The sequence below is a fragment of the Dipodomys spectabilis genome, unplaced genomic scaffold (genome assembly GCF_019054845.1).
Source record: "Dipodomys spectabilis isolate Male_0828 unplaced genomic scaffold, ASM1905484v1 ptg000034l, whole genome shotgun sequence".
Lineage (NCBI taxonomy): Eukaryota > Metazoa > Chordata > Mammalia > Rodentia > Heteromyidae > Dipodomys > Dipodomys spectabilis.
Window position 1 is genome coordinate 9,646,363 of NW_024870711.1, and position 22,429 is coordinate 9,668,791.

General features: G+C 54.7%; 1 protein-coding gene across 5 annotated transcripts in view; it reads right to left on the bottom strand.

The window, feature by feature from the left end:
* The window catches only part of Prkag2 (protein kinase AMP-activated non-catalytic subunit gamma 2), a 213,147-nt gene that overhangs the window by 111,635 nt on the left and 79,083 nt on the right, over nucleotides 1-22,429 (bottom strand). The window contains exon 1 of one of the 5 annotated variants that reach the window (XM_042677171.1): nucleotides 6,009-6,135. The exons of 3 other annotated variants lie outside the window; for them this stretch is intronic. In XM_042677171.1, coding sequence (XP_042533105.1) covers nucleotides 6,009-6,099 — 91 coding nt within the window. In that variant the 5' untranslated portion in view covers nucleotides 6,100-6,135. Of the gene's footprint in view, nucleotides 1-6,008; nucleotides 6,136-22,429 lie in introns of those variants that run through there. One more of the 5 variants, XM_042677174.1, reaches the window with a different exon arrangement.

Consider the following 22,429-nt stretch of genomic DNA (forward strand, 5'->3'; position numbering starts at 1 on the left):
CAGTGCAGCCCAGGGCATCTGGGCTGGGGGACACAGCCTTTTCCTCCCACAGCCCCCACCAACCTTGGCTCCCTTAGGGAGGGGCGCTCTCTGCTGTGGGTGGGGGGAATGGGAAAGTAAACATAAAAGGGAGACTGAACTACAGGGACAGCATCGCGTGTGAGAGGGATTCTTGGGTTGATTTTGGGTCTCAGTGGCGGTACTGGGGCTTGAATTCAGGTCCTCATGCTCTTGCAAGTCTGGTGCAATACCACTTGAGCCACAGCGTTCCACTCCTGGCTTTTTGTGATTAAATGGAGAGAAGAGAGTCTCGTCGATTTTCCTGCCCAGGCTGGCTTCACACCTGATCCTCAGATCTCAGCCTTCTGCATAGCTAGGATGATAGGCGTGAGCCACTGGCATTGGGCTGATTTTCTACATTCTTGTATCCTCACATTTAGGCTGGGGAGGGACGGCCAGCCAGCCCGGAAGCCCGCCTTTCATACACACACTAGCCAATCAGAGCCCTTGCTCCACACCACCTGCTCCAGGGGACCCGAGGGACCCGGAGGCAAGGACCTAAACTCCAGACAGCCCGGAGAGGAGCACAGCAGCCAGTCCTCATCTGCTCACACCACCTTGCCCCTTCCCCCTTTTCCTCACCCCTGCCTCCTGACCAGGGCACTTCCTGCGTGCCCGCCCCCCTGGGGCTGCCGCACCTCAGCCATGCCACAGCAGCCTACTCCTGAGCTGCGAGCCTCACACGCCGGAAGCGCCGTCAAACCTGCCCCGTGTCATCACCTACCATACCAGGCCATTGTCTTTGCTCTGCCCTGGCAAACATCCACACGCTTCCGTCCCCACAGGCAGTAAATCATTTGTCAACAGACATGCTCCAAGGAGACGTGCCTTCCATTCTGACTGTCCTGGCCATCCTTTCTCTACAATGGAGCGCATTTCTGGGAATTCCTCCAGGGCATAGGGTTCAGAGAACAGAGCAGGACAACTGACCAGGACCCCCGGGAGTGGTCTGGCCTAGACTTGCCTCCTTTGGGAGGAAGTGTGTGCAAACATTCTCAAAGTAGACTATTGTTGGTTTGAGAGTTTCCAGATTGCTGGTGATTGGCTGATGGGAGCATTGTGACCGTGTGGTGAGATGGGACACTGAAGAGCAAGAAGCCAAGGTTAGCCGGGTGTGGTGGCACACTCAGTGCAGAGATTACACACCTTAGGAGGCTGAGGCTGGAGGATCCAGTGTTGGAGGCCATCTTGGAGTTTATACTTAGTGAGATTCAGGAAAGGGGGGTGGGTGGGAGAAGAGGATGATGATGATAATACTAACCGGGCTAACATGACAGTTATCTGCTATGTCTCACCCAATTTTAGGGCTGGGCATGAGACCACACCTGAGTTCTGAAGGAACCTTCCAGCTCCCTGTGGCCTGCCTGTTGTCTCTGGGGATTATAAAGAGCCATGTCATTCACTCCCTGGGGCCCCGTGTCCTTCTTGGTGCCTTGGGTTTGTGTTCTAGGCCATGATCATCTGTGTTTTGGCTTGGAATCATCTCCTTTCTGATTGCAGGCGGTACTGTCTCTTCCCCATCGATGGGAGCTAGCTGCGGTTCGAATTACACACAAGGAATTCTGGGGAGGCTGAGTTACACTCAGGCAAGCCCTCAGTGTCTTTGCTGATTCTCCTTCTCACGTGGGAATCACTATTCTCGGCTGATGAGTTACGTCTCTCAGCCAAGAATCTCAGGCAATCACTCACCCAGCAGGCTGAAATCTGAAGATCGTGGTTTGAAGCCATTTTGAGGAGGAGAGCCTGCAAGATTCTTGTCTCTAGTTAACCACCCAAAAGTTGGAAGTGGAGGTATGGCTCAAGTGGTAGAGTACCAGCCTTGAGTATAAAAAGCTAAGGTACAGCACCTAGGCCTTGAGTCCAAGCTCCCACAGTACTTCATACACACACAAAAAGCTTCCTTATGACTGTGTTCCTGTGTGTGTGTGCACGTGTGTGCTGTGTATGTATGTGCTTGCACAAAACTTCTTTCTGAATCCACCCAGGCTGCCTCCTGGTGCCCAAGGCTCTTTGTCCTAAGCAGACACCGTCCAATCTACCATCCATCCTGGTGGCCACAGGTCGATCCGCTTCTCCCTCGAAGCCCCCTTCACGGTGGACTTCTCCGGGGCCATCGGCGTGCCTGGCGCTCTTCCGGGTGTCTCTGGTGAGGACGCTCCCCAGGGCCCGGGCCCGTGGGATACGCTGGGCCAGGCTCAGGGCCAAGGACGCAGGGTGGTGCAGGAGACCTGGCCCGGAGCTCTCACTGTTGACTTGTTCTCCCGAGTATTTACACTTCACATATTTTTTTCCTCTCAGTCACTCAGAAGATAAATCTCAGCTGTCCGCACCATCTGAACTATTGGTCGCACTGAAGAGCTGGGAGGGCGGATGGAGGGGTGTAGGTGGGTGTCTAGGATGCCCAAGATTCCCGGGGACCACGGGCTGATCCTGAGTCAGGTCCCGCCCCGGAGGACCTGGGGGTCCAGGCACCCAGCCCCAGCCCCAGCCCCAGCCCCAGGGCCACGAGAAACGAACCCACCATGGGTTCGTGGATTGTGAAAACATATCCCTTCCCAAACCGCCTTCTCCCCTCTGTTCGCTCTGCCGGGCTCACAGTCTTGCTGAAGGATCTTCGACCCCTTCAGATACCTGAGGTCCGTCCACGTGTTCTCAATTCTGCTCAGGGCTCAGCAACACAAAAGAGGTGCCCCCCGTCCCCTTAAAACAAAACCCAAACCCAAACCACCTCTGCTCTGGGAAGCCTGGGCACACAGCCGGTTAGTTTTATCTTCTGGGCAGAACTGGGATGGGGCAGGAAGGGACACAGCCTGGTGAGGCCTCAGGTGTGGTGACCGCTGCCTGCCTGACTCAGGGTCCTCTGGGAGAAGGAATCCAGAAGGATCCTTGGCACGTGTGGCTTACAGGGGCCTTGTCCAGCCCCAGGGCAGCGGCTCAGGGGGAAACGCAGGCCAACAGAGGGCGGTGGCAGCTCAGAAGTAGGCAGACAGGAGGTGGGCGGGGCCTCACCAGGTTCATAGTTCAAAGGGGAGCATGCCTCTAAGCGTCTGAGTGTGGAGTGTGGACGGTGCCAGTGCGAGGTTGTGCGCCTGCGCGTACACGCGTCTGCGGGCTGAGTCGGGTGCACGAGTGTCCAAGAGAGACCACAGAAGACCGGCAGGGAAGACACCAGGCGGAACACCAGGCCCGCCTTGGGGGACCCCAGGGGACCAGCACCCTCCACTGAAGGTAGTGGGGAAAGAAAGGCGGGTACATTCCGGACCCCTCAAGGAAGCTTTCCTGGCGAGGGAAGAGGCCTCGCTGAGAATTCCTGTGTGACAGGAGCAGCTGTGAAAAGGACAAGAAGCTTCTGGAAGGGAACGGAACACAGAATCCTGCAATGATACATCCAAGAGAGGCAGAGAAAGCCGCCTGTGTACGTTTTTTTCTTTGTCTGTTTGCATGGTGGTGCTGTGGTTTGAATTCAGGGCCTCGTGTTTGCTAAGCAGAACTGTCGCTACCGCGTGAGCCATGATCCCAGTCCTTTTTGCCTTCCCTAGTTTTCAGATAGGGTCTCACACTTTTGCCCAGGGCAGCCTCAGCCCTCTGGCCTCTCTGCTAGGACTCCCACGTGGCTAGAATTACAGGCGTACACCACTGTGACTGGCTGCGGCAGAATGTGTGGTAGCCCCCACACGATCAGCAGGTTTACACAGGGTATAAGTGTATGCTGGGATTGGGGTTCAGACTGCCGCAAGAACGTCCCCTGGAGACCTGGTGCTTCAGAGGCCACACCCAGAATGGACCGGAGAGGTTTTACCCGGTGACCTTCAGCCACGCCTGGAGAAGTGGATCAGGTTAACCAGGAAGAAGGGAGGAGGGGAGAAGGACTCAGGCTTGCTTCGAATTCCTCAACTGTTTTTCCTTCTCTCCATAGGTCCAGGCCAGCCCTAGGGAGGGGTTGGGACCTCCTGTCTGCCCAGCTCTGGGTATCTTGCATCTTCAACAAAAGGAGGAGTCAGACCGCCTGCTTCAGGGCTCTCAACTACCTGAGGGTGGTCAAGTCCCAAGCCCAAAGCACAGCTTTCTACTTGCTCATCAAATCCCAGAGGGAGGCTCTCGGGCCCTGGATTCGGAGGGGGCATTTGCATGCACATCCTCATGGAGCTTGGTAGAGATGCAAATATTATTTTGATCTCAGCGTGTGGGAGACAGGATGACGGCCAGCACTTAAACAACATGGCACAAACCACTGTCTGGCACAGACCGGGCTTTAATGGTGGGTCTGTCTGCCCCTCCCACTAGTGAAACCAGAGTTTCACTTCAATAATAGGTTCTGACTTAATTCTACAGTGTTTATTTCTGTGTTATTAAAACAGAAAGAGTCGTTTTTGGGAGCAGGAGGGGCTGTAGTGGGGTTTGAACTCGGGGCCTTGAGTTTGGCAAACAGGTGCTCTACAACTGCTCCAGTCCTTTTCTGTGCTGTTTGTTCTTTTTATTTTGTTTTGTTTTTAAGTCATGTATTTATTTTCTTGTGCCGGTATTGAGGCGCTGTCCCTGAGCTTTATCGCTCAAGGCTAGCCCTCTACCGATGGAACCACAGCTCTACTCTGGCTTTTTGGTGGTTTATTGAACATAAGAATCTCACAGACTTTCCTGCCTAGATTGGCTTCCAACAGCAATTCTCAGATCTCAGCCTTCTAAGTAGCGAGGAAGACAGATGTGAGTTACGGGCGCCCAGCCTTGCATTGGCTGCTTTCTGGGTAAGGTACGGGCGCCTGGCTTTGCATTGGCTGCTTTCTGGGTAAGGTACGGGCGCCCGGCTTTGCATTGGCTGCTTTCTGGGAAAGGTCTCACTTTGTGTCGGGGTGTCTGGGCTTGCATCCTTGTCTCATGCCGTGTCACTGGGAGCACAGGGACAAGCCACCACACCCAGTGCTGCCTGAGACAGAGTCTCATAAGCTTTTTTTTCCTGCCTAAGCTGGCCTTGAACCATGAACCTCCAATCTCTACCTCCCAAGTAGCTAGGAACACAGGCTTGGGCTGCCGTGCCTGGCTTCGGGGGTTTATTTCCCTCTAGAATACAATCATGGTTCCTATGCAGTAGAAACACTTAATGGGTCTCTTCCTGCAAACCCTCAAAGCGGACCCGCTGCCGCAGCTTCCCAGAGCCAAGAAAGCGTTGCGATCCGCCCGCTTGACTCCCGACGGACAGAGAGCCCAGCCACACACGTGGATGCCAGGACATACTGAGTGAGGGCTGCTGGGCCTTCTACTCTAGCCACGGGAGTCCAAACCCCAAACCCAAGACCCAGAGACCCAGACACCAGCTCTTCCTCAAGGGACCTGGCAAACCAAGTGCTTTGCTTCCCTCCTTAACCCTGGATCCTGAGATCAGCGCTCGGACACAGGGCGGGTCAGGGCGGGGAGGGGCGTGAGCACCTCTCCCCCTCCTTGCCAACAAGTATCCACACACACTTTCACCATCCCAAACCAAAGTTCCCGCACACTCCTTCTGCACGTGCTGCTAGTACTAGGCATGAACTCAGGGCCTGGCACTCACTACCCCTGCCCAAGGACAGGGCTCTGCCATTGGAGCCACAGCCTCACATCTGGCTTTTTTGGTGGTTAACTGGAGATGGGAGTCTCACAGACTTTCTTGCCTCAGCTGACTTTGAACTGTGATTCTCAAACCTCAGCCTCCTGAGTAGCAAGTATTCTAGGCATGAACCATTAGCTACCAGCACCTGGCTTTCCCATAGATTCTTACTCTCCTCCAAATCCATTCATAATCTGAGCTCCACAGGGCCCAATGAGGCCACAGAAAGACAGCAGTCTTGGAAAGAGACTAGCTTTACAAAATAGCAAGGGGTCACTCCCCGCCTTCCCCCCCCCCCTTGCCTGGAGCAAGAGGGCTCAGCCCCACAGCACAGGCCACCAGAGAAGCAGGCAAAAGGGCCGCATCCTACCAAAAAGTCCGTGCGGTTCTGACTGGCGCCGCTGAGTGCTCCGGTTCTGGTCCTTGGATTTCCTGCTCCTGAGGCTTCCGAAGCGCTTCATGAGTAGCTGTGGCCGGGGGAGTGGTGGCAGGCGGGCATAGCAGAACTGGCGTCAGCCCCAGTTTAGCTGCCGGCACAGGGGATGGAGTTGGCCAGTGGGCACCTGGCACAGACAGGGCCACCTTCTCTGACCTACAGTGGCTGCGCCCGCGGGCGATCGGATCTCACCCAGGTGCAATCTCAGCAGAGCAGTTCCCACCGGGCTGCCCCTCAGCCAGGGAGCAGAGTGTCAGCCGCCTGCCCGTCCTGAAGTAGAGAAGAGGACGGCTCGGGGCACAAACTCAGCTTCGCAGGGGATCTGTTTCTGTGGCTGAGGTCAGCGGCTCACAGACATTCCATGGGTCGTTTTAGTTCTTGAACTTAAGGAGGGGAGCCTGAGGAGGTGCAGCCTGCCAGCCAGTCATGTGCGGAGCTGGAGCTGTCCGATGTCTCTTTAAAAAGACTGTAATAGGAAACCACCCTGTGCGGACAAATCCTGGCACCCATTGGCCGGCACTCACTGCCATTACGAAATGACATCACAGGACTATTTTGATCGTGTGCTTCAGGGCTCCGAGGGGCAGGGCTGTGGCTTGGGGAGAAGCCAAGGACCCAGGCTGGAACCGATGCTGGCCCCAGCTTCACCCAGCAAAAGCAAACACGAAGGGCTTCACCCAGGCGCAGGGCTGCCTACAACTTGGCAGGTCCTCTGCGAACCCTCACCCGAGCTCCGAGCGGCTGCGGACTGTGCAATAGCTGAGAGAATGCGGACATCTCCTAGCTCAGCCCCTCCCCTGACAGATGGGGAAACTGAGGCTCTGGAGGGGGCTGGAGCACAGCCAAGCCTAAGGTGCTCAGCTGCTAAACCAAACCCCCGATGGAGTGAAACAGAGCCTTACCTATTTACTTTTTATGTGCTTTGCAACCAGAAACAGGTAACGCATGAGAAAAGTAAGCTTTTGTGTTTTATTTGTGCCGGTCCTGGGGCTTGAACTCAAGGCCTCCGTGCTGTCCCTCAGCTCTTCTGCTCAAGGCTAGTGCTCTACCACTTGAATCACAGCTTCACTTTTGACACTTGGGTAGGTCATGAGAGGCAGGAGTCTCAGGGACTTTCCTGCCCACACTGGCTTTGAACTGCGACCCTCAGATCTCAGCCTCCTGAGTAGCTAGGATGACAGAGGTGAGCTGCTGGCACCTGGCTTTTCTTCTTTGCTTGACATTCTTGTTAACCAGCTACTGACCAACGTGGTGACCCTGAGGAAGTCGCTTCCCACGTCTGGGCTGGGCTGCCCCTGTGTGAGCTGGCAGGCATAGAGCGGATGGTTCCAGGATCTCCCCGAGTGCACTGCTCATGATGTGGATGGTGGAGATTTCCCCCCAGGACCGGCACCTGGGGCCTGCAGGAGAACCAATGAGCTTACGTCGCGAGACAGCGTCGGGCAATGACGGGCTGGAGGGAGCAGACCAGAGTCAGCCACCTGCCGCCTGAGGAAGGCCCTGAGCTGCCCCGGGAGCCATGGCGAGCCTCACCCGCCAGGGTGCCCCCCTCTGTGGGGTGGGGGCCCCTGCCACGCAGCCCCAGGCCCCGTGCGAGAAGCCCGTGATCGCCCAGCAGGGGGAGCCGTGGCTCTCAGCTCCTGCCCAGCCCTTCGTCCCCACACAGCCACCTGCAGGTCAGTCCAAGGGCGGGCACACACCTGCAGCCTCGCACCTGTGGGCCTGGGCGATGCTGGCCGCCCCTGAGCCCCCGGCCCTGGCCTCTCACCCCGAGAGACGCACCAGCCCCACGCTGCTCTCAGCTTCTCTGTCTGTCTGTCTCTACCAGCTTCCTAGACAACGACTGGCTGTGAGTTACAATCTGTGCGTCTGAGCCAGCCTGTCCTCACTGCTGTCCCCACCCCTGTCCCCATCCCTGTCGCCACCCCTGCCCTCTGGGCCTCTGCTCAGCCAAGCGGCCTGCTTTCCATCCTCAGGACATAGTCTGAATTTTCTACTTGCTTCCTGGTGTCCTTGCCTCCCAACCAGAACTGCAGACGCCCCAGGACTCTTCCAGGGCCAGAGGTCCTGGAAGATCAGAGGTCATCTCCCCCACATACACCATGCGCCCCTCACCCCTGCCTAGGGGCCTTCCTCCTCTGGGGCTTTAGCTGGCCTGGCCTGTGAAGGCTGACTCAAAACAGGGTCACTCGTGCCTTGGGCATCCAGCCGGGTGGGTCCCCAGGGGCGGCACACCTTCCCAAGCAGCACCTAGAGCCATCCCTGTCCAGGCTTCCCAGTCAGAGTTCTTCTGCCTTCCCACTGGGGTGGAGACAGAGCTGAAGGTCCTAAGCCAGGGCGCAGGTGCGAACTCCTAGGGCAGGCCTGACTCTCAAGGGGCCAGAGCGGGGGAGGCTCACTGCAGGGAGAGGCACAGGAGGCTGGGCTGGGACAGGCAAGGCTGACCGCCATGCCTGGAAAAGAGGACCTGAGCTGGTGTTTAGGGCCCTAGGGCTGAGGAGAAGGAGCCAGGCCTGGCCAGCACGGCCCAGCGAGGACGTGGCTCTCAGAAACAAGCCACCGAATCTGTCGCCAGCCGGGCCCCAGTAAGTTAGTGAATTATTTATTCCTCTACTTAAATACAGTTTACTGTATTTAAAGTTACTGCCATTAATGTTTTAAAAATGAAAGTAGATTTTAGAGCTTTATGTTTAAGATTTATTTTTGAAAATCAATTCAGCTTTGAACCAAAATTATACTGCTTACTAGATTTAAAAATAAGCTAGCAAGGCTGGGCATGCCCATAATCCCAGCACCCGGGAGGCTGAGGCAGGAGGATTGCAAGTTTGAGGCCAGCTCACAATAGACCAGTTCCAGGCCAGCCTGGGTTACACAGCGAGAATAAACAAACACAATCACGTAAAGTGAAACAGGAAACGAAAGTGAAAGATGTAGAAGGAGCCAGGTGCTATGGCTCCCGCCTGTGATCCTAGGCCTGAAGATCACAGTTTGAAGCCACCTGGGGCTGAGAAGTCCTGGAGTCCATCTCCCACTAACCAGCAAAATGCCAGCCCAGAGGTGTGGCAAGAGCGACATAGGTATGAGGTTCTGGGTTCAAGTTCTAGTATCTGCGTACAACTCAAAGGATGCATGAGGAAGAGCCGCTGAACACTTACTTATCTCAGAGAGGAAGCGGCAAGAGGCATATTTTAAGAAAAGACAAAAGCAGGAAGGTGTGGCCTCTCACACAATTATATAATACATTATGTAGAAACAGACATTTCAAAGTCTGGTGCCTGACAGCAAGAGTTCAAATTCATATAACCAGCAGCCGAGACCGGCCTGCAGTCCCAGACTTAGATCTCTCATTCAACAAGACGTCATTAAACCTGTAGCAAAGGTACTCGATCATGGCTGACGGAGGGGACTGGCGGCCGCCAATCATTCACAGGCATTCTTGTCTTCCAAGAAGTGTATTTTAATTAGCAAAATAATAAGTCTCATTTACAGAGGGCCTTCCATGTGCCAAGCAGGCTGCTGGGCCCCGACAATCAGCACGCCATCCCCTCTCCTAACGCTGACGCGCAGGCGTGGCAGGATCTCGTAGCTGGCAGTGGAGGAAGTTGCAGCTAACACCAGTTATCCAGAGTCCAGCCCCTCCCACCCCGCATCTCACAACCATCCACACAAAAACTCAAAGCCGCAGCCCTGAGCACCCTGGGCTCAGAAGGGGGTGGGGAAGGAATGATTATCTCTGTGATCTTTAGTTGATGTTATTTTTACTGGTACTGGGATTTGACCTCATGCTTGCTATGCAGGCGTTTGTCCACTGAACCACACCTCCAGCCCTCTCTTGACATTCTTTGTGTGTGTGTCGATTATAGGGCTTGAACTCTGAGCCTGGGCGCTGTCCCTGAGCTCTTCAGCTCAAGGCTAGCGCTCTACCACTTGAGCCACAGCACCACTTCTGGTTTTCTGGTGAGTTATTGGAGATAAGAGTTTCACTGACTTTCCTGCCCAGGCTGGCTTTGAACCACGATCCTCAGATCTCAGCCTCCTGAGTAGCTAGTATTACAAGTGTGAGCCACCGGCGCCGGGCTCCTCTTGGCATTCTTTACATTGATTTTTTAATCTTGATGCTGAGAAAAACTTAAAGGCAAAAGAGAGAACCAACAATGCTTGCTAGGAAATGTACTCATTACCTTACTCAGGTAACTGGAACCCCTCTGTACAGTATTGTTACAATAAAAAACATATTTGAGAGAGAGAGAGAGAGAAAGCACAAGCGTGAGCGAGCACGAGAGAAAGAAAGCGCCGGCCTGTCTTCTGGCCTTGATTTGCATCTTCATCTATGCCAGGTGGGAACGTCCATGACACGATGCCCTTGGGGACACGTTCAGGTGGCTGAGCACAGAAGAGGGCACACACTATTGTTTCCTCTGCCCTGGGGGGTGGGGAGGCGGGTGAGCAGGACTCCCCACCGCTGCCCAGCCCTGGGCGCTACACTCTAAATCCACTCCATGGTAATATACAGTGAGTGGGGATGTGGCAACTTAGGAGGAGGGAAGGAAGGAGCCCCGGATCATCCAGGGTCCCCACCTGCCCCTGAAGAAGGAGACAGAGGACTGAGCGGCTGCATCAGCCGCAGGGAGGTGCTGGGCTCTGGACTGGGCTGAGTCTGGGCAGTCCGCGGCCCCTTTCCCTAGGGAGCGCCACCACGTCCCACCTGCTCTTCCCAGGCCAGCTGTGCCCAGGGGCTGGTGAGGAACGCCCGCTTCCAAACTCCAGAAGCAGCAGGCACTGGGAACTATTGACTCACAGCTCTCTGGGAGGCAGAGAGAGGTCGATGGGCGGTGGTTGCCAATCTCTGTAGCGTAAATTCTTCAATTCATTTTCTTCTTCTTCCTTCTTTTCCTCTTCCTTCTTCTTTTCCTTCTCTTCCTCTCCTCCACCTCCTTTCTTGCTGTTTTCTTACGTCAGTCTCTCACTAGATGGCCCGTTGCTAGCCTCAAGTCTTCAGTCTTCCTACCTCAGTCTCCGGAGTGCTGGGATCACAGGTGTGCACTAGCAGGCCAGCCAATCTCCGTTCTCTCCCAGGTCCTGGTGCAGTGCGGTCTGGGCTGGCTTACAGAATTCCTGAAACCTCAACCATCTGCTCTCTCCCCCGTACAGTCTCCATGCTGGAGCCACACAGGTGTGAAATTCCTCAGCTTGGGGCGATGCCCTTTATCCCACAATTACAGACATCGCCGATGCAGGGGGCGGGCAGGCATGCATCACGGTGCCCACCATGTGATGTCCCAAACCAACAGAAACAAGACTTCTTCACGCAGGTGTGACTCAGGGGCCAGAAATAGCTCCGATTGCTTTCCACACGGGAATTTTTCTAAAAAGGGGAAGAGTTGGGAGGGGGTGCCGGGAGGAGGAACTCACGAGATGGGACCGTGGTGGAAAAGGGCAATTCCTGGGGGGAGGGGCACTGGTGAACTCAGAGCCCAAAGCCCAGGGCGGCGGCGCTCCTGCCCACCGCCACCCTGCAGCGCTCCGACCCTGGACTCGCTGCCCCGAGGTGGCATCCTCCACAGCAAGGCCGCGAGACCTGGCTCCGTTTATTCTGGGTTTTGGCAGATGTGCTGCCTGCCACCATCTGGGTGGTGAAGCAGACTGTCCTTCCGATGGCGGTGCTGGGGGCAGGGGAGGCAGAGGACCGGGGCAGGGGCTCGCAGACCCCAGAAGAGGAAGCTCTCAGCGTTGGTGCCCGGGCAGGTGCCGGTCCACACGCCACGTGAGCATCTCAAAGCTCCTGGTGTGGAGAAGCCACTGTGCTCTACATTCTGCTTTCCCACACCCAGGAGTCCACAGAACACCCCAGGAGCAGTGCTCTTGAAGCCTGCCCTTCCCTCCGCACTTCTGGCTATATAAAATAAAATTCCAAAACCGGCCCCCGCCTATCAGTGCAGCCACGTTGGCGCTGAGTTAGGTTGTGTTCACTGGCATTGTCACCAGACACCCGGGGGCGAGGTGGGGGAGCAGCTGAGATTTGGGGTGGGCTCTCCTTGCATCTCCGTGTGGCCCTACAGGTTCCCCCTCCAGGGCATTCGGGACCCCAGGACGCGTCGTCTGTTATAGGAATGCTGGAAATGAAGACGCGCCAGCCAAAAGTCACTCTGGAACCATTGACGACCCCATGCTGTGCCTGAAAAGCACCCAGGTCCCAGCATGGCCCGTGTGCATTCAAAATCACAGGCTGGAGGACACCCACTGCTGTCCAATCAAGTCACAGGATGTGAGAGGAGCCCCACTGCTATCCAATCAAATCACAGGATGTAAGAGGAGCTCCACTACTGTCCAATCAAATCACAGGATGGAGCCCTATTGCTGTCAATCAAATCACAGGATGTGAGAGAAGCCCCACTACTGTCCAATCAAATCACAGGATATGAGAGAAGGCCCCCACAGCTGTCCAATCAAAATCAGAGGATGTGGGGGCCCCACGGCTGTCCAATGAAAATCAGAGGATGTGAGAGGGGCAGGACCTGGGAGCTGGGGAGAAACAACTTGGGCCTTGGCGCACACTGGCTTCCATCCTCCTCGTGGACAGAGGGCCGCAGTCGTATTTTGTGGAAAGTTCTAAAGGTCACCTTGCGCTTGACTCCCAGCGAGTTCCTGGGGCCATCCTCACGCCTTCCGCAGGGGCTCTGGCTGCGTCTGAGTCTCAGCCCCCCCCCCCACGTCACCCACCTCACCCTGGCACACTCGGTCACGCACAGCCTCATGGCGCCCACGGGAGCTGCGGTCAGAGGCTCTCTGAGTGACAAGAGAGTGTTTTTCTTGGCAGAGACAAACCAAGTCTGCTCACACGGCTCAGCTCACTCCAGTGATTCCTAAATGCACGGAGAACTGGCGGTGACAGGGCAGAGGAGAACCTTCACTGGAGAAACCCAGGGACGTGCCAAAGACCGTTTGCAGCAGAAATCCCTAAATCTCCATCAAATCTTTTGCTTTTGTGGTGCCAGGGCTTGGACTCAAGGTCTCAGGTCCGACAGGCAGGCACTTCATCTACCACTGGATCCTGCCTCTTTATGTGTTGGTTATTTTTGAGGAGGGTTACTCTTTATGCTAAGGTTGGTCTCAAACTGTGATCCCCCAAATCTCGACCTCCCAAACAGCTAGGCTTACAGGCTCGAGCCGCCACACTAGGCCTCCTTAAAGCCTTGTAGAAAGCCCTGGGGACCTGACTCGCTCCCTTCTTGAAGTCACAGCGTCCTGCTCCGAACTCCAGCTTTTTTCTTCTTTCTTCCTTCTTTTGTCACCCTTGGGCTTGAACTCAGGACCTGGGAGCTGTCTCTGAGTTTTTTTTGTTTTGTTTTGTTTTTTTGCTCAAAGTTAGTGTTCTACCATTTGAATCATAGCTCCACTTCTGGCTGTTTAGTGGTTAATTAGAGATAGGTTCACAGATTTTCCTGCCTGGGTTGGCTTCAAACCTGATCCTCAGCTCTCAGCCTCCTGAGTAGCTAGGATGCAGGTGTGAGCCGCCACTAACTTCCGCTCCTCGGTGACCCAGAGGTTGACCCCTGGGCTTCAAGGAACACAGAGCCACGGTGTGCCAGAGCCAGCTTCTACTTTCAAAAAGCCACGCATTGAATTTTCTGCTTACAGGTATCCCATTTGGTTTTGCCTGGATGCTAAGGAAAGAAGTGACACAGAAAATATCACACTGTCTGATTCTACTTCCATAAAATGTCCACACCAGGAAAATCCACAGAGGCAGGAAGCGGACTAGTGTCTGCCAGGAAGCAAGGAGCGAGGCGTGAGGACTGGGGTAGTGAGGATGGGTATGAGCTCTATTTGGGGGAGTGCTATGGCATGGATCTCAAATGTCCCTCAAAGGGATATGAGGACACTGGTCCCTTTTCTTTGCACCCCAGGACTCAAGAGGTGTCAGGTCCCCGGCTGCACAGTCTCAGCACAGGCCCAAAGCAACAGGGCCAAGCTCCCATGGATGGAAACCTACGAAACTGAGCCCAAAGAAATGCTTCCTACTTCTTGGTTTGCCACAGGAATTTTGTCAGAGCAACAGAATGCTCATAGCACTGTGGCCACACAGCGCTGAGGACGGTACGGCTGCATCTATTGCAACTACCCACGATGCCACTGAATGACTCACTTCACAGCGGTAAGAACTGCACTTACACAAAACTCTATTCCACCACAATGGAAAGTTACACTCATCGGTACTGGAGGAAGACCTGTTCAGATTCTTCTACAATCTGGACTTCTAGAGGTGGTAAGTATACTCAGATACTTCGTAGGGCCTTCGTCGTACCTTTTAAGAACTGTGTGCTCGTGACTTTGACCATAATGGTTCAGAGGTATGTTTTTTTGCAGCTACATAGGACTCCACTATGTGGTGGACCTTGCTTTGCTTTATTCAAGTTTTCTCCTACTTGTTCCCATTAAGTTATCTCTCCAGGTTTTCTGCTGAGAGGCTCTTGGGTCAAAGACACCCCGGTAATAATTGTCACCCCCAGTACTGAAGTGCTATCTCTAAACACCATTTTCCACAAAAGTAACAAGAGCCCCTTGGAGTGATGGCTGAGTCCCAGGCCGGCGCAGGTGAGTTACCAGGTAATGCAGGAAGTCGGGAAGGGCTGACAGCACAGTGGGGAAGTCAGAGGACACAGGACAGCCTGAAGAGATCACGCCAGCCAGGCGGAGGGCAAGTGCTGTGTGTGTGTGTGTGTGTGTGTGTGTGTGTGAGAGAGAGAGAGAGAGAGAGAGAGAGGAAGAGAGAGACAGACAGAGAGAGAGACAGAGAGAGAGAACGTGAGTTACTGGGGCTTGAACTCAAGGCCATGGCTGTCCTTTAGCTTTTTGGGTCAAGGCTTGGTGCTCTACATTCATGCAACACCTCCACTTCCAGCCATTTTTCTGATTAATTGGAGATACGAGTTTCACAACTCTCCTGCCCAGGCTGGTTTCTAACAAGGATCCTCAGATTTCAGCTTCCTGAGTAGCTGGGATTAAAGGTGTGAACGACTAGTATCTGGCTGAAGGACAATGACAACATCAAAAGACAACAAAGGAAAATTTCAACTCAACAAAATAACAGTGTGTCCTGGATAGATACCCACGCAAATACACGCACATCTGGGAACAATGGCAAATCTCTTCCTGAGATCGAATCTCTCCTCACTAGCCAAAGGAGGACTAGAAACTGTCACCCACTACCGAATAATTCAGGCAAGAATCACTGACTGATGCTAAAACGAGCAAGCAAGAGCTGGAGGAGAGAGACGGTATTCACACAATGCCACGGCATGTCCCCCAGAGACACGGAGGAGTTACGCAGGTTGGAAGAGGCCTGCTGGCGAAGTTCGGCGCTTTGCCATGTAATGTCCTGGGGACTGGCGTTCCCATTACTGCAAAGGTGCCCCAGGGAGTCGGCAGCTCCCGGCTGATGTCCAGGAACAGGGCAGCAGACACGCACCACGCCTGCCAACTGAACCTGAGTCTGAGGAGGAACTGTCAGGCATGCCCAAAGTGAGGGCCATCACCCAAGAGCTGGCAGGGGCTGGGGCACGCCTGGCAAGGCCTGAGGCTGTGGAAGATGAGACGGCTGAGGACTGAAGAGAAAAGACTGTGGAGCAGTGACCGCAGAGCTGGCTCTCGCTCCCAAAAGGATAGAACGCAGACAATTTGCAAAATGCAAATGAAGTCAGAAGATGAGCCAATAGCATTGCATTGACACTAATTTCCCCATTTTGATAACTATACTGTAGTTAGAGAAACCTTGTTTTGGGGAAATATATATTGAAGTATTTGTTTACATGAACATACTGCAAAGGGAGGGAGGGAGGGAGGGAAGAAAAGAAATTGGATAAAAGCAGTATGGAAGGATGCTTGTTAGTAATGGAGAATTTGGATAACCAGTACATGAAAACCCTGTTACTGTTTTTAATATTGTCAAAAGAAAACATTTTCATAACCCTACCTAGCAAGTGTGAGGACCTATAGTTTAGACCCTAGGACTGTTAACAAATAGTGTGTGTGTGTGTATAAAAGCATATATATATATATATGTATATATCTATACACACACACACACACACACACACACACACACACACACACTGCATGATGGCAAATGTCTGCCATCCTAGCTATGCAGGCAGAGTAAGCATGATTCAGGCGCAGGCTGCCTCAGGTAAAAAGACAAGACCCTACTTCCAAAAATAACCAAAGCAAAGGACTGGAGGCCTGGCTTAGATGGCAAAGCACGTGCGGAGCAAGCAGGAAACCCGAGTTTAGTATCTCCAATGAAATAAAAGTCACCTTAAAGAAAGGAATTCAATGATGTGCTCAGGACGAGGGTGCCATGTTCCCAGACGCCGCCTCCCGCCCCACAGGCCCTCCAGGGCCAGTCAGAGCTATGATTTACCAAACCAAAGTTTTTCCAGACCGGTGCAGACAAGGGGACATGTGCACGGCGGCCACCAGAGGGCGCGCTCCAGGACCACACCCGGTGCCAGGCTGCATAGCTGGGCCGTGTGCTGGCTGCACTTTTCAGGAAACTTGAATGCCACACGCGCTTTTCCTTCCTTTGTGAATGTGCAAGATGAGTCACGTTTTTCCGAAGGCTGCTGGGCCCCAGCGCTCAGCCCTCACCAGCTGCCTCCCTCCAGAAGGTTCCAGCCGCAGCCTGCAAGCGCAGGTCCGAGGTGTGAGGTTGGCGGGTCAGGGTGGCACAGGCGGGGGGCGGGCGGCTTCCTGGCCTTGCCCGGGCTGTGCCACGTTGCCAGCAGCAGCCGGCAGCCGGGGATCGAGGCCCGCATTCCTGGAGGGGATTCTGGGGGACACCACAGAGACGGGGGGCTTGGAGATGGGGGAGTAGTGGCTGGTGTGCAGGAAGTAGGCAGGAGGAGCCGGTGTAGGAGGACCAGGCAGGCTGGGTTTCCAGGCTCTAAGAGGTTGAACCAAGGACAACACGGTTGTATCACAGTTATGGGGTCTGGGTTGCTGTTTATTTTTATTTTAGCAGTACTGGGGATTTTTGTGAGACTGGTGCTCTACCACTTGAGTCATATCCCTAAGCCTGGTTTGCTTTAGTTTATTTTTCAGAGAGGGCCTTAGGCATTTGACTGGGAAACCTTTGACCATGATCTTCCTATATCTGCTTCTTGAATAGCTGGAACTGCAGGTATGTGTCACCATCTCTGCACCCAGATTAGTGTGTGTGTGTGTGTGTGTGTGTGTGTGTGTGTGTGTGTGTGTGTGTGTGTGTGTGTGTGTGTGTGTGTGTGTGCGCGCGCGCATGCGCGCGCAGTCCTAGGGCTTGAAGTCAGGGCCTGAGCACAGTCCCTGAGCTGCTTCTGCTCAAGGCTGGAGTGCTACCATTTGAGCCGCATCTCCACTTCTAGCTTTTTTTGAGTAGTTTATTGGAGATGAGAGTCTCACAGACTTTCCTACCTGGGCTGGCTTTGAACTGCAATCCTCAGATCTCAGCTTCCTGAGTAGCTAGGATTACAGTGCCTGGCCAGATTTATGTGTTTTTAAAAAGAAGAGTTGCTGAGCTCACTGGCCAGTGTAGGTTTCATAAACATTGATGGGGATACAGCCGTGTCTACTAGCCTGTGGTTGTCTATGGCTAAGTAGTTGAAAAGATAGAACATGTCTCTCTCCCCACCCAAAAAAGCCTGAGATATTTACTCTGTAACCTTCCACAAGAAAGATGTGTGCGCCCTGTTTGAAGATGCCATTGTAGGGTGTCCGGGGGCTCCCGGTCCCCTGCTCCTCAGTCTCCCTACGCTTCTACCTGAGCTGCCATGTATCTACCATTTAGTTGAGCGGTTGATACTACCATCTTCTGTGCTGTCAGTGCATACTGAACAGGTGCAGAGTGCTGTCCCCACCGACCTTTTACTCCCATCATTCAATATTTCTTTTCTCCTGCCACGCCCAAGAAAGCTAGTGACACCACCCATGTCCCCCTGGCTCTGTGCCTCCAACATGCACAGGCCACGCCCACCGTGTCCCCCTGGCTCTGTGCCTCCAACATGCACAGGCCACGCCCACCGTGTCCCCCTGGCTCTGTGCCTCCAACATGCACAGGCCACGCCCACCGTGTCCCCCTGGCTCTGTGCCTCCAACATGCACAGGCCACGCCCACCGTGTCCCCCTGGCTCTGTGCCTCCAACATGCACAGGCCACGCCCACCGTGTCCCCCTGGCTCTGTGCCTCCAACATGCACAGGCCACGCCCACCGTGTCCCCCTGGCTCTGTGCCTCCAACACCGCACAGGCCACGCCCACCGTGTCCCACTAGCTGTCCTTCCAACATCGCAAGGCCACGCCCACCGTGTCCCATTGGCTCTGTCCAACATCGCACAGGCCACGCCCACCGTGTCTCACTGGCTCTGTGCCTCCAACATGCACAGGCTACGCCCACCGTGTCCCACTGGCTCTGTCCAAAATCGCACAGGCCACGCCCACCGTGTCCCACTGGCTGTGCCTCCATCACCAAACAGGCCACGCCCACTGTGTCCCACTGACTCTGTCCAACATCGCAAGGCCACGCCCACCATGTCCCACTGGCTCTGTGCCTCCAACACCGCACAGGCCACGCCCACCGTGTCTCACTGGCTCTGTCCTTCAAACACCACATAGGCCACGCCCACCGTGTCCCACTAGCTCTGTCCAACACCGCACAGGCCACGCCCACCGTGTCCCATCCCACTGGCTCTGTCCCTCCAACATCGCACAGGCCACGCCCATGGGGCTCGCCCAACATGCGGCTGCAGCAGGCCATGTCTCTGGACACCCTCAATGCAGCCTCAGTATGGGCAACCCCCCACAGACTGGTGGCTCACATCTGTAATCCTGGCTAACTCAGGAGGCTGAGCTCTGAGGAGCTCAAAGCCAGCTGGAGCAGACCAATCTGTGACACTCATCTCCAGTGAACCGAAGAGCCAGAAGCGGAGCTGTGGCTCAAGTGGTAGAGCACCAGCCTCTGAGCAAAAGCGCCAAGCAAGCCCCATTGCTAGCACTCAGGCATGCACACACGTGTGCACACACACACAGATTTGTCACTGTGACCCAGCCTTGGGCTCAGGCCATGCTCAGGGGCCGTGTGCATGCCCACACGTGTCCCTGGCCACTCCCCTGCCCAGGACTGGCCCCCAACCTCCCGCAGCAACACTCAGGTCTTCCGGTGGAGAAGGGGTGGAGAAGGGTGACAGGTTGCCCAGCCCTCCCCTCTGCTCCCTCCCCGCCCCCACCCCAGGTGGAGCAGACTTGTTTCTAAGCCTTGTGCCGCCTCTCAGACTCTCAGCCCTCCGCTCCCCTTTCAAACCCCAGAACCCCAGAAGTGCAACCATGTCATCCGAGTCTTTAGACCAGGCCCAGCAGGAACCAGGTGAAGCGAATGGCCGCCCCTAAGACAAGGCTCAGACAGGCAGAGAGGCGCGCCCTGGCGGTGGTGTGGCCCGCGCCGAGCCGGCTGGAGTCCACACTCGCAATCCGCTTCCCACTCTGTGTGGGTACAATGGCTCCATTGATGGCACAAGGGCTCCAGCTGCCCGTGTTTGTTCGCCAGGCAAGCCGGGGCAGGGCGGCTCGGCCCTGGGAAGCCCTGGGAAGCCCTGGGCATGTAAATGGAAGACGTGGAGACTCCAAATTAAAGTCTTCCCAGCACCAGTTCATTCTTCCCTGCATAGCACAAAACCTTTGCGTTTTATGGGAAAGCAGCCCTTGAGTGGAAAAATAAGGCCCAGTTGCTGGGCACTGCGGAAGGGCCTCAGTTTTACAAGTTAACTAAACCCACAAGCTCATTGGAATTTCAAAGCACCATCCTGGCTGGCTGCCCCGGAAGGTCCCGGGGCTCAGAAGCAGTGCTTTCTTCCTTCCCTCCCGGTACCCCGCTAGAGCAGCCTGGATCATATTGTCATTCCTGGTAAAAATAGACTGCTCCTAATTAATGACAACCCCCTCCCCACACACATACCTTTTGCTGTGCCCATACTGGGCCTTGAACTCAGGGCCTTGGCGCCCACCCTGAGCTTTTTTGCTCAAAGTTGGTACCACTTGAGCCACAGCTCCACTTCTGGCTTTTTTGCGGGGAGAGGTGGGGAAGAGGGAGTAGTTTATTGGAGGTAAGAGTCTCATAAACTTTCCTGACTGGGCTGGCTTTGAACCACCATCTTTAGATCTTATCTACCTAAGTAGCTGGGATCACAGGTGTGAGCCTGGCTCACACCTGGCTGTGTGCCCAGCGTGAAGTTCCTTTGGGGCGATCACAGGGCGTGAGCTGGGTGTCGGCTGTGCACTGCTTTCCACAGTGGGAACTCCCCTTCCACATCTCTAGGCAGAGCCCAGGGCTGTCCCGAACCCTGCAGCGCTCTGCACGCTCTGCTGCGGGATGTGTGCCCAGACGCCTGTCCGGCATTCCAAGCTGGTCTGGCTGTCGGCTCTCCATCCACAGCAGTAGTTCCTGAATACTACCACCTCACCAACCAAGTCAGGACACCAACCACACAAGACAGATGACGAATGCTTAAAGAATAGAGTAGGACACTGAAGACACAGCCCAGGATAAATGCTTTTTCATTCCAACTGCAGGTACAGGATTAGAACAGCCAACACATTTCTTTTCAACTTATGATTCTTTTTTCTCCCCTTCCCCTCCGCCTCCTCCTCCTTTTCCTTTTCCTTTTCTTTTGGCTGGTCCTGGGCTTGAACTCAAGGCCTGGGTGTAGTCCCTGAGCTTTTTTGCTCAAGGTAGTGCTCTACCATTTGAGACACAGCTTCACTTCCATCTTTTGGGGGGATTAATTAGAGATAAGAGTCTCACAGGCTTTTCTGCCTGGGTTGGCTTTGAACTGTGATTCTCAGATCTCAGCCTCCTGAGTAGCTAGGATTATAGGTGGGAGCCACCAGTGCCTGGCCATCCAATGCATTTCTTAGCTGGCTATCATCAACAAGTTTTCGAGTCAGGTCCAGGTGGCTCACACCTGCAGACAAATGAGGAGAAGACCAGGGGGAAAATGCAGTTAAGAATTCAATGCATCTCCTACAAAACCAAGAAAAGCCGGGGGGGGGGGGGGGTGGTGAAGAGGGATGGGTGAGAATGACCAAGATGCATTGTGCTCATAAACTGCTTTGTTGGATGGCAACTCCTTTGTACAACTACTTAAAAGACAATAAATGAAGGTAAAATAAAAGGCTTCCAAGCTAACCCCAAGGAAACAGAGACTACACACTACTTCAAGGCACATGTGTATTTCAGAGCTGGGGCAGGTGGTGGATACCACAGACAGGGTCTCTAGAGGAGGCAGGAATGGACACGGGTCTCTGAGGACCCACAAGCCACCGGGTGGCTGGTGTCCAGATCTAGCTCAGGGCCCCTTCCCTAGCCGGCCTCCGTGTCTCTCTGTCGTGTCTCTGCAGAGTGGTGAGGGCCACTCGTGTTCCAGGCAACATCTGGTGGCTTCTGTGGTCTCCAGCGGTGGCTGCCTGGGATCCTGACCTCCAGCCAAGCACGAGCCTCCGGGCGGCCTCTGCCAGCCCTGGGTCGCCCACGCTGAGCGGCTCAGCACACGCGCACTGCCGAGCCCTCTGCCAGGCGTGGCATGGCGCAGCCTGGGGGGCCACACGCCCTGCCTACACCAAAGACTCCCGAGACACCGGGCAGCACCTTCATTTTCTTCCCATAGTGCCCAGGTCCAGTCTATCCCCAGGGGGACAGGTGCACATGGATATGGTCGGCGCTGGACAACCTGGTGACAAGGCCTGGCCAGGCACTCCATTGGTCTGGACAGGTGAGAAAGCTGGGCAGAGACAGGGCCTGAGCTGCCTTGCCAGCCTGCGCTCACATGCGAGGCTAGGTCGCCCCCTAGTGGCCAATCGCCACAAAGACAGAAAAACTCAAAAGTGTCACTGGCAGGCTAATCTCAGATCTGGTCTCTCACCCACATTCTCCTAACTCAAGTCAGATGTGAAAAAAAAGAACTCAGAAAATAACACTGAAAATAAAATGTCAAGGCCGTCTAGCGTTGAGTGTCAGAGGAACTTAGGATTGAGTCTAGTAGATGGCTGACCTGTCCCAAAGGAGTTGAATACTGGTAGTAATAACAAGACGCTCGCTGCAGCCTCCTATCCCAGCCTAGACTGCGTGGGGACCCAAGCAAACATCTCTCCTTGGGAGTGTACTGGAGTTTTTTTTTTTTGGGGGGGGGGTTGTCGGTTGTGGGCCTGAACTCTGGGCCTGGGCACTGTCCCTCAGCTCTTCAGCTCAAGGTTAGCCCTCTACCACTTGAGCCACAGCACCACTTCCAGCCTTTTCTGCTTATGTGGTGCTGAAGAATCAAGCACTCTACCACT